At 57.4% G+C, this 17,196-nt stretch overlaps 2 protein-coding genes across 4 annotated transcripts; one reads left to right on the top strand and one right to left on the bottom strand.

The window, feature by feature from the left end:
- Window positions 1–23: 23 nt before the first annotated feature.
- Window positions 24–6,712, bottom strand: ANKZF1 (ankyrin repeat and zinc finger peptidyl tRNA hydrolase 1). Of its 3 annotated transcripts, none has more exons than XM_038143176.1 (16): window positions 6,568–6,702; window positions 6,334–6,458; window positions 5,934–6,043; window positions 5,428–5,530; window positions 4,845–5,029; window positions 4,459–4,574; window positions 4,190–4,343; window positions 3,745–3,967; window positions 3,467–3,568; window positions 3,124–3,279; window positions 2,933–3,031; window positions 2,244–2,508; window positions 1,670–1,781; window positions 1,395–1,562; window positions 1,216–1,286; window positions 24–631 (listed from the first exon to the last, which is right to left on the bottom strand). In XM_038143176.1, exons 2-16 carry the CDS (start codon window positions 6,452–6,454, stop codon window positions 511–513), a joined length of 2,106 nt encoding a protein of 701 aa, XP_037999104.1. In that variant the 5' UTR covers window positions 6,455–6,458; window positions 6,568–6,702; the 3' UTR covers window positions 24–510. The 3 variants fall into 3 exon arrangements, with proteins under 3 accessions (XP_037999104.1, XP_037999105.1, XP_037999106.1); XM_038143177.1 differs by having other exon boundaries at window positions 6,334–6,461; window positions 6,568–6,682; XM_038143178.1 differs by lacking the exon at window positions 6,334–6,458 and having other exon boundaries at window positions 6,568–6,712.
- A 91-nt stretch (window positions 6,713–6,803) lies between these two features.
- On the top strand, window positions 6,804–17,045 carry ATG9A (autophagy related 9A). The gene is made up of 14 exons (XM_038143173.1): window positions 6,804–7,000; window positions 7,226–7,269; window positions 8,609–8,673; window positions 8,963–9,124; window positions 9,228–9,369; window positions 10,302–11,050; window positions 11,349–11,502; window positions 11,720–11,899; window positions 12,718–12,963; window positions 13,247–13,467; window positions 13,889–14,006; window positions 14,175–14,397; window positions 14,540–14,682; window positions 14,789–17,045. Exons 1-14 carry the CDS (start codon window positions 6,898–6,900, stop codon window positions 14,792–14,794), a joined length of 2,556 nt encoding a protein of 851 aa, XP_037999101.1. The 5' UTR covers window positions 6,804–6,897; the 3' UTR covers window positions 14,795–17,045.
- Window positions 17,046–17,196: the final 151 nt, after the last annotated feature.

Raw genomic sequence — 17,196 nt, 5'->3', positions numbered from 1 at the left:
CCAAATAGTTCCAGTGACCATGCTGATTCCCCCATGGCCAGGGGTCAAGGCACCTCTTTATTTACAATGTAGGCAGAGGAAGTAATTGCTAACATGATGGCTGAGATGCTGATGGCAGCCAGGAGAGGACAGGTCAAAGCACAGCCTTGATGGTGTCCACAGGCATGGCTGGAGGTAGCTCAGGGCTGCAGGGTCTGTATGTGTCAGAATCTGTCCTTACACCTACAGACAGCAACGTATGAGGTAGCCATGAGAAAAGCTGGCAGCAGGACCTCTGGCTGAAGCCAGGCCACCAAACAGTCCCAGCCCCTCACACTGGCACACAGAGATCTCTCAGTTATTAACTTTGCCAGAGTCACCACCCAGAGTGATATTCATGCCCAGAGAGTGACATGGCCAGCTCAGTCCCTCTGCCCATCGCTGCTGCACAGGTTCTCGCTTGCTGCACAGCCAGTGCTCAGCCATGTGCCCACCACACTGGTCCTTGGCAGGTGGCAGCAGCCTCCAGCGTTAGGTGCGGCCAGCCTGGGCCCGGCGGTGCGTTTGCAGGCAGGCCGTGGAACAGAAGGAGAAGTCGAGGTAGTGGAAAGGGATCCGTCCCAAAAGAGACTCTCCACAATGCCAGCAGCGGCTGCAGGAAAGAGCAGAGCTGGCCCTGAGCAAAGGGGACACTTGCAAAAGAGTTAGTAGAGGAAAAGATTCCCTGCCTAGACTGTGACACAAGACACCAGCAGCCTGAGGGAGCTGGGGCTCCTCTGCTCTCACAGGGCTGATGTGCTCACCCAAGGGCCTGGCCAGGACATACTCCCTGGGGGACATGCTCTGTCAGAGCGTGATGTGAGGTACTATGAGGCAGAATGAACATTTAGGGGCTTGGCCCTCTAAAGGTTGTAAAGCCCCTGCCCAGGTAAGCGTGGGGAGTACTGGCTGCCAACAACCCTGGTGGGGTGGCAGAGGAAAGTAAACAGGGACGCAGGAGTGGCTGGGGCGTTGGCTTGCTGTAGATCTGGCTGCAAGTGGACCAAGTCATCCTTAGCAAAATATTTCAGGGGAGCAGGGCAAGAGAGGGAGGAAACTTTTACACAAGCACTACTGGGAATTGGGTGGCTGGGAATAGCTTTGGACTGGAAATGAGAACTGGAGCAAGAAAGGCAGGGAACAGCTGCACTGACATGGGAGAATTTGTCTTCAGAGCTATGCGGCTGGGATGGTTACCTGATGTTGGCAAGAGTCGTGCCGGTGTCCTGCAGCTGTGCAGCCAACCTCCTCTCAGCAGCCAGTGCCCTCTGGGGAGTAGAGACAGCTCAGCCCCTGCAGCCCCTGGGAGCTGCTGTGCCCAGAGCCCACCACGCCCACCAGCCCGATCTGGGCTGGATCCCCTTCCCAATCCTCACCTTCTCCCTGTCAGACAGGGCTGCAAACCACCGCTTCTCTTCCTGCTCCTGCTCCCGGCGGCGCTGTTCCTCCCGCTGCGCTTGCTCCCGTTGCTTCCGCTGGGCTTTCTGTGCCCGCTTCTTCTCCAGCTTCTTGGCCTCCATCTCCTGTGTCAGGGGCCCTGGCACCTGAGGGCAGACAGCATCTCCCACTGAGCTGGGGCAATGCTCAAGTGGGAAAGGAGAGCTTTGCTCTGGGGTTCCCCTGCCGGTGGGGGCGGCGGGCAGGCACCCACCTTGGCACGGCTGTAGTCGTACTTGTCTGGATGGTCCACCATGAACTTGCGGAAGGCATTGCGGGTCCGTCTGTCAGCAGAGAGGCAGTATGGGGCCCTCTCCTGCCTGTCCCTGCGAGACAAGGGAGACCAGCTTGTTCACACTGCCACCTTACTATCTGCATCCCACTGGGCTGTGAGCCCAGAGATGAGCAGTGTATACTGCAGGTCACAGTATCACAGCCAAGGAGAGGAAAGCCCCTTATTCCTATACCAGAATCCTCCAAGTCCTTCTTGCCTCTCAAAGCCCCTGCATGGGGTTTTTGTCTCATCCTGGTCCTTGGAAATGCCTACCAATAAACCTGGGTGCACTTTGAGGCAGTGCCCCCTGCTGCCATGCCAGACCAGGCAGGCAGAGAGAAGGGTGGTTCAACTCCTAGCCCTCCCATAAAAACCCCAGACATCCCGGGTCACAGAGACCAATACTGGCTGTCCTAGGACAAGAGTGGCACCAGTTTCCAGTGGCTGAGACAGGAGTGAGTCGCTGGACTCCCAGCACAGGGGTTGTGAACCACTGGGTGCCCTGCAGCCGTACCTGAGGGCAGGGTCCGCTCCCGCCTCCAGCAGCAGACACACAGCCTCAGCCCTGCCAGCCTGTGCTGCCACGTGAAGCAGGGTGCAGCCCTGCTCATCCACGGGCTGATTCAGCAGGGAGCGGGCCACATCCAGAGATCCCCCATCCTCACTGTGCTCTGGCAGGCCCCCATTCTCTGGCACACCCAGGAGGTGCCGCAGTGTCTGCACATCCCCTATCTTGCAGGCAGTGAACAGAGCATCACAGAGCTGGGTCTGAGGGTCTCCTGTGAAGGAAGAATAGGAGGGGAGTCCAATGGGCAGACTGGGCAGAACAGCACTCTGGTCTGACCAGGGAACACACACAATGCCTCAGCTTGCTAGCTGGATTTGGGCACTGCAGGATCTCCAGCACCTTCAGAGTCTGTGGCCATGTGCTATGGCATTGCTTGGAACTGTTGTCAGCAGCCAAGTCTCCTCCTGAAGTAAGACCCACTCCAATCCCCACAACACACCTGGCTTAGCCAGGTGCTGCCTGGCCCCCTTTGGCTCCAAACACACACAGCTCATTCAAAGGCACATGACTGCACTAAATTCTTCTCAGACCCAGCTGTTGTGGGTATCTGCATGACAATCTGCTCTTCACCCCACCAGAAAGCCACCAGTAAATGGGGCCGGCATCCAGCCAATGCAGCTCCCAACACCGCTTACCTCCATTGCTCCAGGGAAGCAGCCCAGCCTCAGCCTCCCCCTGCAGCTCTGTCACCGGCTCCACGGCAGGCTGCCCACCAGTCTCTTTAGTACAAGGCCCTGCACAGGCAACACGTGAGGAAGAGGGTCAGAGTCAGCCTGCATCCCAGCCATGGCCTTCCTACACTGCCCCTGCCAGTTCTTCCCCTCACCTTTCTCCACCTTCTTGTCCCTCTTCTTCCTCCTTTTGCGGTTTCGCTTGGGCATCACTTCGAACTCCCGGAGGTCCAAGGTCCCCAGTGTCACTTCCACAGTCTCCAGTTCCCCTGCAGGGCTTTCTTCCTCCTCTTCCTCCTCGTCCTCTGGGGCTGAGGGGGATGATAATACTGGGGCTAAGCCTCCACACACAGAACTAATCACTCGGGGCTCTGAACCAAGATCACCCTGTCTTTCTCCTGTCCGGCCACACTCTGAAGCTGCAAATCTGGCCTATGCCATAACATCAGACCCCTCCTTCTTGCTCAGAGTCACATCTCCCTCCATGGTTCAACTCACCAGTTGTGTCCTCCAGCGAGGGAACCACCTCTGCCTTCTGCTGCCTCTTCTGCCAGACCTTCCGGGGGGACCCAGTGATGTCCTCCAGTGGCGTGTCCTTCCCTGGGCAGCGAGGGTGCTCCCGTCATTGCCTGGGGACAGGGAGCACCCCATGTCTCCAGGGACTGAGGGCTGAAGAGCTAGCACCTCCAGCCCATAGGGCAGCGTCCCCTAATGCACAAGGGACCACGTCACCCCACCTGCCCTGACCCACAGGCACAAGGGCTGGTCCAACTCACCGTACACCTGCAGGCTGGCCAGCGTGGCGTGGACTCGCAGCACCTCTCGCAGGGTGGCCCTGCGGGTGCTGAGGGGGATGTGGCAGATGCGAGGGTCTCCTCGGATGAGGGGTGGGTTCCTGCCACCGAAGAGCAGCGCACGGTTGTGATGAGGGGCCCGGAGGAAGATGCGCTGAGCTTCATTCAGGTGCTGTGCCCAGGCTGCCAGGAGGTCCTGAATATCCTGGAGAGAAAGGAGAAGCTTTATGGGATCCTGAGCACACTATATCAGCAAACGTAGCTCTGGAGCAGGGACAAATCCAGAAGAGAGTAGCCTCAGTTGGGCCGTGCCCCTTTTCCAGAGCCCAGTGCCCCTGCCATGCGCTCCAGCAGCAGCATGGTACCACCTGTCAGAGGCATGTGGGAGCACTCCCTGCAGGAGCCCAGCGCTGCACTCCATCCTCACCTTGAGCAGCGCAGCCTCGTTGTAGCGGCGCAGGGAGGCCCCGGCCGATCTGGGTGCTGACCCCGCGGTCTGGGCATCCCGAAGGCCCTGGGCCGTGCCCCGCCGCGCTCGCACCGTGTACCGGTGGAAGGTCTTGTGCTCCTGCACCTGCAGGCTGTGGAGAGGGGCAGGCGTGAGCCACAGAGCTTAGTGTGCGTGGCATTAACATGCAAAAGCAGCTCCAGCTGACTGTGCCCAGAGAGACAATCCCGCTGTCCCCCTGTACTCACCCCCGGAACACTGCTCCTGCAAAGTGCCCGCCACCCATCATCAGCACAACCCAGCACGTGCTTGCACTGAGGCTCTGCAGTGATGCTGTCAGCTCCACCGGCTCCTCAATGTCACCCTGATACACAGACACTCTTGTTAGCATCCACGGCATTACCTCCTTACCTCCTGCTGTCCCCAGGACAGAGACCAGCCTCTCTGCTAGCCCCAGAAGCAGGTTTCTGGGAGCACCCCAGAGCCAAATAACAGGCCACCAGCAAGTCTGGGGCGCTGACCTGGCACCAGAGTCCACCCTACCTGTCACAGGAGGTAGGAGACTGTCAGAGAGACATCCACACCCCAGTCCTTTTCTGGACTCCCTCTCCCAAAAAGCTGGGCTGTGACTTGCCTTCCCGGTGACCAGCACACAGCGGTAGGCAGAGATGAGCTGGCCCTTCGCATTGCGGAGCAGCACTTTGTGGGAGCGGGGAATCTGGGGGGTCCGGCGAGTGTCACTGACAGAGGGCAGCAACTCTGACTCACTGCTCACATCAGAGCTATCCGAGTCGGATCCTGAAATGCTGGAAACATCACCTGCAAGGAAAAGAAAGATGCAGTGAAATAAAGCCAAGTTTATTGAACAGCTTCCCCAAAACTCTCTAGATGACTTCAAGGGCACTTGCAGAGTGCCCACAACCCCAGAAATGTTCTGTCAAATAACCCTATATATCACAAACAAGCTGTGACCTGGGGAGATAGGAGTTTGGAGCTCTGGATCCCCGGATGTGCTTAGGCAGGGACTCAGTTAAAACATCCCCTTCTGCCTATAACAAATCCTAACAGCTCAGGAGCAGTGCTGGATCCTGAGAAGACCCCACACGGACAGAATAAAGGAACCCTGCGCCAGCAGAGGGTTTCATCCCTGTACAGAAGAACCCCAGTAAGGTTGCTGACAGCCCCTGGGCTCCAAAGCAGACAATCCAGCTTCTCACCTGTGCGGGTTTTCTCCTCAAACGCTTCCTCAGGCAGCGTCCGGCGCCCCAGGAGGCGCTGCTTCAGGTTGAAGCGATGCCAGTCAAGACGGTAGTGTTCAGTCTGTGGAGCAAAAATGTATGAGCACATTCATCTCATCTGGCAGCATCTTGGTTGTCCACGGAAGCCATCACCACCAAAGGGCATGAGGTGACAGACCCTAAGGACTAAACTGAGGCCGGCTCCTTCAGCCGTCCTGACTGGAAAATCACAGTATATTAAGGAGTTACCCATGAAATAGTTAACCTGAACAAGTACAGGCCTGTGCTGCACTTACTCTTTACTTCCAGTAAACGATACCTTTAACTGGTAACATACGAGGTTTGAGTGCCAGATCCCAATAGGTCGTGAGCAGTGGGCAAACAGCCAGCACTGGGCTGCACCATGCTGGGGCTGAGCTTCCACAGCAGGACCCCACCAGTCATGCCAGCCCCACTCCCACTTCACACTGCTCAGCCCCGCTCACCTGCTCCTCCCGGCTCCCAAACACCTGCCCGCAGGTCAAGCAACACATCCTCTCCGGCACCTCGGCGACTCCATGGGCCTTCTCCTCCCAGCTGGCTGCTGCAGGTTTCTCTGGAAGAACAAGGAAGGGCTGTGCACAGGCAGCCCCGCAGGCTGCACCGCACGCAGTGGAGCCTCCTCTGTCCCTCCTCAGCCAACGCAAAGAAACCTCTGGTTGAAGGAGCTTCGGGGACCTTGGGGCGTCACCAAAAAAAGCCCATTTACCCACCCACCAGGTAGCTCCCATGGCCGAGCTCCGGGGTGATCACCCAAGCTGAGTTGGGGACAGAACACCAAATCTGTGCGGGACACGAGCTTAGTCAGATCAGCTCCCTCCCGCCGCTCCGCGGAGCCCCACGCACCGTGGCTCGCAGGCGCCAGCCGGGCAGGACCCGCATCCGCAGCGACTCCGGCGACAAGCGTCAGCCCGTGCAGGAGCTCAGGGTCCTGAGCGGCCTCAAACACCGACCTGTTCTCCGGCATGGCTCTGCTTCCAGCGGACGGGACAGCGTCTGAGTAACGGGCCCGTGGGGAACCACCCGCCACTGCCCGCCCCGACACCGGCCGCACCGCTCCGCTCCCGTCCGAGCTCTCACCGTGTCCGGGACCCTCCCGCTGCCGCTGCCCCGGGAATCCCGCACCGCGCCCGGGGCCCGTGCGCGATCCCCCTTCCCCACGCCGCCGCTGCCCCGACACCCCGGGGCCGCTCCCCGCGCCCGCCCCGCCGCTCACGCGCGGCCGCCGCCGCCCGGCCCGGAAGCGGCGCTCGTCACATCCCGCGCGCCGCCGGGCTCCCGCCGCCGCCCCCCGCGCGCCATTGGGCGCCGTGCCCGCCACTCGCGGGCGGGGCCGAGCGGGCCGCGCCGCGCCGGGCCGGGCCGGGCCGGGCCGCGCCGGTGGCGGCGGCGGCGGCGCGGGGCCCCGCCATGGCCCACTTCGAGACGCAGTACCAGCGCCTGGAGAGCTCCTCCACCGAGTCTCCCCCCGGTGGCGGCGACCTGCTCGTCCACGTCCCCGAGGGCGCCAAGTGTGAGCGACGGCACCGGGGTTGGGGCCTGGCCGGCGGCGGGGCGCGGAAGAGGCCGGGGGCGCAGGGGAGAGGCTGCACACCGAGGGGAGCCGGGGTGGCGGCCGCGGGGCTGGTGTGGGGCCTCGGGTGCCAGGGCCAGCGGGGGAAGGGGTAGGTTGTGCGGGTCACAACACCAAGGGTGGCTGTGCTGAGGACCCCTCACCCTGTGCTGCTTCTTCCTTCAGCTCCGTGGCATCACATCGAGAACCTCGACCTGTTCTTCTCTCGCATATCCTTTTGCAGGGCGAGAGTCAGGCGGGATGTATCCCCCTCCTTCCGGCTCTGAGTACAGGGAAAACATGGAGCTTTGTGTAACTTGGAGCTTGGGCAGTGTCAGCCACCCCTGTAGGACATTACAGAGCTCCAGAGGGGCTGACAGAAACCCCCATACCCTGGGACGCTGTCACTTGACACAGGGTCATACAGGTGCTTCTAGGAATTCTTGGGAAAGTGACGATGATACTGTTGTCGTTACAGTTAATATGTTATATTCTTAGCAGGATTTTATTGCTAGCGTGGCATTTACAATCAGAGTAGTACAGGATTTCTGTAGGCAGAATCAGTGTAGTAGAATTTTATAAGTAGCACAGAACAGAATTTTATAGTATCTGTTAGTTTGTGGTTTCTAATCATCTGGACTCTTTACAGATCAGGACATATCTTAATGTATGGTTTGCTGTATCAATATACCGATCATAATGTAGACTCAAAAATCACATTAAAAATTTTGAGTCCTTCACTTAGTCCTCATTGGAAGCAGATGACAGTGGGGGTATCCCTGGCTGCTGAGGGGTCTTGGGTCTCACTGTCCACCAACAGCTGTGATACAAGTTCCCACTTAGGATTTGTAACTCCTTGATTTTGTGGATAATGCTCTGGGTGCTGGTAATACTTCCCTCTTCTGTGATGGGGTCATCACCTCTGTTGGGTTGGCCAGGTGCCTGGGACATTCAAGGACAGCACAGAAGAGAGTAATCAGCCTGGTGCCAAGGAATCTCGAGGCCCATGGGGAGGGAAAGCAGAAACCCGTTTGATTTATCTACTTGGTTCACAGCACCCTTCAGTGCCTGATAACTGGGCAAAGGGTGACCCACTAATATGTGACACCCTCGCTGACACAGAAGGGCTGCTTCCCTTAGGAAATGGTGTTAGTTATTCTGACCACATTGCTAGCGGCAGGAGCAGATGCCAGATGCCACTAAATGCATTTTTGTCCGTCTCTGTCTTACCCTACCCTACCCTGCCCTGCCCTAGCCATCGTCGTGCAGCCTGAGTGCAGGCTGAGTTTCTGCTCTGTGCTGAACAGACCCCCACTATGGGTGTTGAGTGCAGGAAGGAAAGGAGCATGAATGAAGCCGAGTGCCTCTGCCCCAGCTGTGCTTTACCTGGGCAGAGTGTGTTTTCCTGCACTGGGGAACCAACTTGCTGATGGGTAGGGGTGGGAGAGATTTTTTCTTGGTGTGAAGGGAGACTTGGCTGAGGAGCTGTGGAAACCGGTGGGACAGAAGCCTCTTCATCCTTCATAAGAAAGGAGTCTCCATGCTGTTTTCCTTGACTGCAGCTTTCACGTCTATAACCTGCATCAGAAGAATGGCTTCACTTGCATGCTCATTGGAGAGATCTTTGAGCTCACGTAAGTGCAGGTTCCCTTCTGTTGTGGCTGCTGAGGAACAGCCACAGGCACTTGCCAAGCACTTGCAGCTGTGTGGGTGGAAGGGCTCCTTTCATAATTGTCCTGTCTCCCCTTCATCAGGGTTTTCCATGCCCCAGACCTGCATTTCACTTTGAGGAACCGTTGCCTGTGAGCATTCCTGCTGCCGTGGCTGTGGGATTGCATCTCTGTGGCATATGACCCTGGCTGCTTCACGTTTTGTGGTGGAGCAGAAGGGTGATTCCCTCACAACACTTCTCTTTTTTCACAGGCAGTTCATCTTTGTGGTGGCATTCACCACCTTTCTTATCAGCTGTGTTGATTATGACATCCTCTTTGCCAACAAAGCATTAAATCACAGCCAGCATCCCACTGAGCCCATTAAGGTGACTCTGCCAGATGCCTTCCTGCCTCCAAATGTCTGCAGTGCAAGGTAGGAGCAGTGCAGGGCATGTTAGCCACTGCTCTTGTTTTCCTAAGTACTCAGGGCTCCTGTCTGGGCCTGTATCCCACTGCTTGCCTCTTCTTGCTTGCAGAATCCAGGCAAACAGCTTCCTCATCTGCATCCTGGTGATAGCTGGGGTTTTCTGGATCCACCGACTCGTCAAATTTATCTACAATATTTGCTGCTACTGGGAGATTCACTCTTTCTACATCAATGCCCTGAAGATCCCCATGGTAAGTCGCTGAGCCAGGGGCTGCATGTGGGGCTGCAGGGTCATGGGAGGCATTTGCTGGTGGTTGCAACTTGCCTTCATGCCTCTCCTCTTCTCAGTCAGACTGAGCACTCTTCCCTCTGCTCCATCGCCACATGATCTCCTTTCAGCCTCTTCTCCAGCAGCCAGTTTATTCCGTGTTAACCTCTCCGTGCTCAGTCTGCCTCTCCGCCTGCTGGCGCGTGCCTCTGCCATATGCCACCCCATATGTGTATTCTTCAGCGGTGGCCTTTTCTGTGATGCCTTCCACAGGGAAGGCATAAGCGAGGATATCATTGTACCTCCCTGGGATATGACAACCTCAGCTTCCTTGTTAATTTGGGAGGCTTGGAGCTACTTAGTTGTGAAGGTCACACAGCAGATCAGTGTGTCCCAGATGGGGTTTGAGGCTTGCATAGACGTCCTAGTCCACAGTCCTTGCTCTGATGAACAACGTGAAAAGGCATGTGCGCATCCTTTGGAGGGAGAAAGTATCTTGAGAAAGGCAGGGTGAGCTGACGGGCTTGGATTGTCCCCAGTTTTTCCATGGGCTCCCTCTGGGACACTGCTTAAGTCCCTTCCGTGTTTGTTTCTCCCTGCTGACTCCAAATGGCAGCTCTGGGAGTAACCACGGGAGCCTGGACCTGTGTTGATGCCTCCAAGGAAGCTGGCACATGCGTGGCTGGGAAACAGTCATCTGTGCTAATCTAGGGGGTAAAGGGCACCAAGGCAAGGTGTGGGGTTTGCCTGCTGCCGGCTGAAGTGGTGCCAGAAGGTGCCTCACGCCCTGGTGTTGCATGCACTTTGTCAGCACCCCGAGGGGTGTGTGCTGGGACCTGCAACTTCAATGGGCTCAGCCTGGCCTCTGTCCCTGGATACTTCTTGCTCTAATCTTGCCGCTTGTTCACCTTGCAGTCCACCCTGCCCTACTACACGTGGCAGGAGGTGCAGGCCCGCATTGTGCAGATCCAGAAGGAGCACCAGATCTGCATCCACAAGAAGGAGCTGACAGAGCTGGACATCTATCACCGCATCCTCCGCTTCAAGAACTACATGGTGGCCATGGTGAACAAGTCACTGCTGCCCATCCGCTTCCGCCTGCCCCTGCTGGGAGACACCGTCTTCTACACGCGTGGGCTCAAGTACAACTTTGAGCTCATCTTCTTCTGGGGCCCCGGCTCCCTCTTTGAGAACGAGTGGAGCCTGAAGGCTGAATACAAGCGGGCCGGGAACCGCCTGGAGCTGGCTGAGAAGCTCAGCACTCGCATCCTCTGGATTGGCATTGCTAACTTCCTCCTCTGTCCCCTCATCCTCATCTGGCAGATCCTCTATGCTTTCTTCAGCTACACGGAGATCCTGAAGCGGGAGCCGGGCAGCCTGGGTGCCCGCTGCTGGTCTCTCTATGGCCGCTGTTACCTGCGTCACTTCAACGAGCTGGATCACGAACTGCACTCGCGCCTCAGCAAGGGGTACAAGCCAGCTTCCAAGTACATGAACTGCTTTATCTCCCCGCTTCTCACCATCGTGGCCAAGAACGTGGCCTTCTTTGCTGGCTCCATCCTGGCTGTGCTCATCGCTCTCACCATCTATGATGAGGACGTGCTTGCGGTTGAGCACGTCCTGACCACGGTCACCCTGCTCGGGGTGGGCATCACAGTGTGCAGGTGAGGTGGGTCTGTAGTGCCCCCTGAGCTCCTGGCAGCACTGTAGGGAGCAGTGGGGCTGGCAGCAATATGTAAGCATGCTCTTTGCTTGCAAATGGATGTGAATCTGTGTGGATGAGGGGCGTGGCTGGGGAGAGGTAGTGATCCTGGCTGCAGTGGTTGTATGGTATGAGGGGCTGGTCTGGTCGGAAGGTTACAGGTACAGCTGTGATATGGGACAGTCAGCCTGCCCTCCCAAGATGACATCTCGCAGGAACTGAGGTGTAATGCTGTGATGTTTCCCTGTCCTGTCGTGCAGGTCTTTCATCCCTGACCAGCACCTGGTCTTTTGCCCAGAGCAGCTGCTGCGAGTCATCCTGGCACACATCCACTACATGCCTGACCACTGGCAGGGCAACGCCCACCGCTACGAGACCAGGGACGAGTTTGCCCAGCTCTTCCAGTACAAAGCGGTGAGCTTGGCTTAACTGTGGGGCTGGGGACTTACCCCCATCACAGGACGGAGAAGGTGCTGGAGAGCTCAACAGCTCCTGGGCTCATAGGGGACCAAGGCAGCATCCTCAGAGATACCCTGCCCCAGAAGATGGAGGGCTACCTCTGGGGTCTGTTTTGGGATTTTGGGTTTTTTGACCCTCAAGTTTGTGCTGAACCCATCATTTTTGTGCTCAGGTCTTCATCCTGGAAGAGCTCCTGAGTCCCATCATTACCCCTTTGATCCTCATCATCTGCCTGCGGCCCAAGTCCTTGGACATTGTTGATTTCTTCCGTAACTTCACTGTGGAGGTGGTGGGTGTGGGTGACACCTGCTCCTTTGCCCAGATGGACGTGCGCCAGCACGGCCACCCTGCGGTAGGTCCTGTGCTGCCCACCCGCATGTCTGGTCCTTTAGACCCATGGAGAGACCCGAACTCACCACTGCTGGCAGCCCACAGCCCAGCCACCTGCCTCTTGGTAGGGTGTCTGGGTTTGGCAGCACAGGTCACCAGCTCCAGAAGGCTCTTGGAGCCCAGCTGTGATTACTGACCGGGTGCTTTGGGAATCGGGCTGTGCCATGTCTTTGATGTCATTGCCTGTTTTCACAGCCAAGGGTTCTGTGTCCTCAGGAGAGTGAATTGTGGACATTTAGAAAGTGTGACCACTTCTCTCCTGCTTGTGCTTGGGAGAGAAGCAATCTAGAGGAAATAGGAAGCATTTTCCACTATGAAAAATCTGTGATGGAGGGAAAAGGGGTCCATCTGTTTTATGTGTCAGGGAATTTAGGTTACTTAAACCTAAATTCCTAGGGGTTACTTAAACCTAAAAACCTAGGGAAAGACTTCCTAGTGACACAGTCGTCAACTAGGAAGGAAGTGAAGTCATTGTGGCAGGAAGCTTTTAAGAAGAGTTATTTGTTGACTGTAATTGTTCCTGCTTGTGTGGCTGTTCCCAGCTCCCCAGTTCCCTTGCAGCAGTTCATGTTCTGGGATGGAGGTGGTGCGTTTGTTGCTTCTTCTCCTGAGATGGCTGAATGAGCATGGGGACTTCTGGTGTAGCACCTGCTACATAGGGTACCATGGCCTTGCACGGGCTGGGTGTCGCATGCTTTGCCCAGACTGATTGCAGGATTCCCAAGCCTGGCAGGGTTGTAAAGCAGATCCTGTCTCTCATTACCTGTCTCTTGTCCACAGTGGATGTCAGCAGGAAAGACGGAGGCCTCCATTTACCAGCAGGCTGAGGATGGCAAGACGGAGCTATCCCTCATGCACTTTGCCATCACCAACCCCAAGTGGCAGCCACCCCGCGAGAGCACAGCCTTCATCGGCTTCCTGAAGGAGCGGGTGCACCGGGACAGCAGCGTGGCACTGGCTCAGCAGGCTGTGCTCCCTGAAAACGCCCTCTTCAGCTCCATCCAGTCCTTGCAGTCGGAGTCAGAGGTGCCCAGGCTCAGGGCATGTGGGTTGTTCTTGGGGTGCTTGCTACATGCTGGGAAATTCATCATCAGGCCCTCTGGGTAATATTGCCCTTGCCTGGGATGTATCTAAAGATGAAAATGTGATAGATCAGTGCTATCTGGGACACTTCTGGGTTTCTAGAGAAGGCTGTCCTAGAGCCCTGTGAGATGGGAGAGGGGCCAAGATAGCCCAGCTCTGTGTGTCTGGTGAGATCAGTCCTCCAGCTCTACACAGCACAGTGACTCTTTCTCTTCCAACTCTGCAGCCTCACAGCCTGATTGCCAATGTGATAGCAGGCTCCTCAGCCCTGGGCTTCCACATGAGCCGGGACGGACAGGCTTCCCGCCATCTCTCAGAAGTGGCCTCGGCTCTGCGTTCCTTCTCCCCACTCCAGTCTGCCCAGCAGCCTTCCAGTGGCTTCCAGGCATCGGGAAGGGATGGAGAGGGAGCCCAACCTCGTGGTGCCAGTGCCATGACAGCCTCTGGGTAAGCTACTGGCTGGAGAAGGGCAGCCAGACACCTTGGACATTCCTTTACCCTTTGCCCAAATGCCATCCTCTTGTCCTAGATGCATGGTGGCATTGATCTCTGCAGTCTGGACAGCAAGGGACATTCACAAGCAGAGTTAGACTCAGGTCTAGGTGCTGGTGCCAGGTGCTAAGGCTGGCCCCAAAGGATAGTGTCATGGTCCTACTGTTCTCCTGTAGGTACTACAGTGGTGAGAGACCCCCATGTAGGGAAGAGGCAGTGCTGTATCAGGGCTTGTGTATTTTGGGAGATGCTGCAGAGGGGCCTCTTCATACCCAGTTCAGGATCAGATCTCTGTGAGCCTGACATTAGAGTGGAGAGGGGCTGGGCATTGTGGGGGCACCTGGGCGGGAAACACTACTGTTGTGTTCCATGGCAGTGCTGATGCAAGGACCGTGAGCTCGGGGAGCAGCGCCTGGGAGGGTCAGCTGCAGAGCATGATCCTGTCAGAGTATGCCTCGACTGAGATGAGTCTTCATGCACTCTACATGCACGAGGTGAGCAACCCAGAGGCTGGCCAGAGGGGCATGGAGCAAGGCAGGCAGGACTGGGCTGCCCTGTCCATTGTGATGAGAAAACCAGTGCGCCTGCAGTGCTGCGGAGAGGGTGTGTTTGGGCATCTGGTTTCTCCCACACAGCTGAGTCACTCATGTTTTGGCTTGCAGTTGCACAAGCAGCATGCCCAGCTGGAGCCCGAGCGGCACACTTGGCACCGCCGAGAGAGTGACGAGAGCGGGGAGAGTGCCCACGAAGAGCTGGACACTCAGCGGGGTGGCCCTGTCCCCATTCCCCGCTCTGCCAGCTACCCCTTCTCCTCACCACGGCAGCCTGCCGAGGAGACAGCCACGCTGCAGACTGGTTTCCAGAGGCGATACGGTGGCATCACAGGTACAGGAGCCAGGGCAGAGCTCTGAGTTCAGGTCAGAGCTCTGTAACCGATGTCCTTTATGGACTGGCATGAGCAGCTTGCCTGCTGCTAGACACTGGCAGTCCCCCAGGTAGCTAATCTAATTTCTTGCCTCTCTTGCAGACCCAGGCACAGTGCACAGAGCCCCATCACATTTCTCCCGCCTTCCTCTGGGAGGCTGGGCCGAGGACGGGCAGTCAGCAAGGCACCCAGAGCCTGTGCCAGAGGAGAGCTCGGAGGACGAGCTTCCGCCACAGATTCACAAGGTAAGGGTGATGGCTGTGGCTGAGGGGGGCAAGGTGTACTCTGATGCCAGGTTGGGGTGCTGGCAGCTGGCCCCAGTAGGTGCCACATTCTCTCTCTGTCTTGCAGGTATAGCCTGGTAGACTGGGGATCTCATGGGGCTTGCAGATTGGGAGCCACCTGGACAGCAGGATGTGGCATGGGCCTGATTCTTCTCCTGTACTGAGTGGACATTGTGTTGCCATCAATTGCTGAAGAGACAAAACTTGCCAGGCCAGCGTCTTTGCTGTGGCACCTTGTGTCTAGCCATGTGTCAAGTCAATGCCACTCTGACTTGTGGGTGAATGCGTGTGTGAGTACATGCCTGTGTCTGTGTTCACATCTGTGTCGTCCGTGTCGGAGGATCTCTGCAGAGCCTGTGGAAACTGATGTGACGGGACTAGCAGTGAGGAGCTGCTGGTGGACTGGTTTGGAGGTGGCAGCTGCAGCTGCTCTTCAAAGGGATGGGAGATGGCATCAGCTCCATCCAGATGTGTGTCCGAAGCTGGGACCTGCCGTCAAAACGAGAGCAGGAGTTGTTGAGGGTGGTCTGAGGGAGCCCACCCTGTAGCACTGCACTGCCCTGCCTGCAGCCCTGAGAAGGTGCCTAGGACCACGTTAGTCCTCCCAGAGAGGACCAGTGTTGTGCCTCTCAGCCCAGAGCAGGACAACAGTGGGGCAGTCACCCAGCCCTCTGTCCCAGCACCCTGCAGAGGGATGGGCCCTGGTGGCTGCTGCTGGTATGAGTACAGGTGAGATACAGAGCTGGTGGGAACAGCTCTGGTTTGATCCAGGATGCTGCAGCTCTTCCCTGACTCATGACAGCTGGCCCATTCCCTGCATGCAAGAAAGGGTCATTGGAGTGATGCCTCCGTGCCGGGGCAGCAGCATCCTCCCATGTATGGCACCTATGGGATGTGGGCTACTGGGCCCTCCTGCAGTGCCAAAGAGACCCCAGTGTGGAGCAGCCCGGCATCTTCGGGGAATGCTCACAGCCCACTCAGAGCCCACACTGAAGGTCTTGTGCTCTGTGTGTTGGTTCCTTTTTTCCAGGCACAAAAAAGGCCTTTTTCCCTATGCCCAGGTGCTGTTGTATTGGTTCTGTCCTTCTGATGCAGCTGTTCCTGTGGAACTGGGCCTTTCCTCTTCCCTGGCAAAGGGTTTGGTTCATCTCAAATCTTGCCCAGAGGTTCCCAGCTCCTCCTTTCCTCCTGAAACCTTCCTTTTGCTTACAACGTGGTTTCAGCTGCTGTGGAGACCATGCAGCTGTCTCATGCCTGGCAGAGCAAGGAGGAGCATCCTGAACCCAGAAAGGAGAGGCACACCTCAGCCCAGACTTGGGATGGTGGTGGGGAATCAGGATCCTAGCTGTGCAATGTAGCCTCAGACAAGACCTTCCCACCATCCTCCTGTTTTCCCTCTTTTCTCTTTGCAGCTTCTGGGGAATTGCATCCCAGCTAACTCCTGCCCACGACTTACTTTCCATTCCCCTTGCCTCTGGCAGGGGCTGCTTGCTTTTGTCATGCGCTCTGCGAGCACTGCACATCCTCCTCTGCTGTCTCTGGAGTCCAGGGCCATTCCTCTTCTCGTGCCAGGGTTATTGCCCTCTGCCCTTTGAGCCTGGGACAGCTCTAAGCCACCTGCTGCCGGTGCTTCTGCGCCCGGGTAGCCGGGTAGGAGCAGGGCCAGGGGTCTTGCACAGGGGCAGGCTCTTTGTGGGTAGCAGGCTCCTTATTGCCATGGGGAGGGCTGGGCAGGGCTGGAGCTACAGCTGCTCTGGGGTCTGTATGAGATCAAACAGAGTGTTCTAAAGCAGAGCTCAGGGTGGGGATCAGCTCTTCAGTGCTGGGGTCAGGGCTCTGTGGGGGCTGGGGTCCTTCCATGGAGAAGTGGCTACAACCGCTCCACAGCAGCTTCAGCTTGGGGCTATCATGGCTTGGTGAAAGAAAGCAGAAAGCAAATCTAGGAACCCAGATTTTCCAGTGGCTTCTCTTGGTGCTCAGGCTGCTGCCTCCCCTCTCTGGGCCTATGGGACACTGTGTCTGTGCTTTCTAATGGAGTTGCTGCTGGTCTGTACAGCCGAAAGGCTGGAGGCAGTGCCCTGGGGCAGGGGGAAACTCTGGATCTTTCCCTGGGCTGGCAGGAGGGAGACGCCAGGCATAGCAGGCCCAAGTCTTTGCCGCATGTTTTGCTTGTGTCGTCAGTGTCCCATGTGCATGGCGAGCCATTCTTCCTCATCTCCTCCTGAGATGTGCGGGCACGGAGGTCCCTGGGGAGTGCAGTATGGTACCCCCGTGCCCTCGCTGTACAGCTGTATAGCCGTCTAATAAAGATGGGGTGTATCATCCCTGCCTGTGTCCGAGTCTCCCTTCGCTCTGCGGTGCCGTGCAGCCCACCTGCTCCTGGCTCGCGATGGCAGCAGAAGGCTGGGAGGAGCCTGCCGCCTGCTCCGGCGGCGCTGGGAGCTCCCAGGAGCATAGTCGCAGCCGCGGGAGGAG

The sequence above is a fragment of the Motacilla alba genome, chromosome 7, assembly GCF_015832195.1.
Source record: "Motacilla alba alba isolate MOTALB_02 chromosome 7, Motacilla_alba_V1.0_pri, whole genome shotgun sequence".
Classification (NCBI taxonomy): Eukaryota; Metazoa; Chordata; class Aves; order Passeriformes; family Motacillidae; genus Motacilla; species Motacilla alba.
The sequence above is the reverse complement of the archived record's forward strand: the minus strand, read 5'-3'. Positions and strand labels throughout refer to the sequence as shown.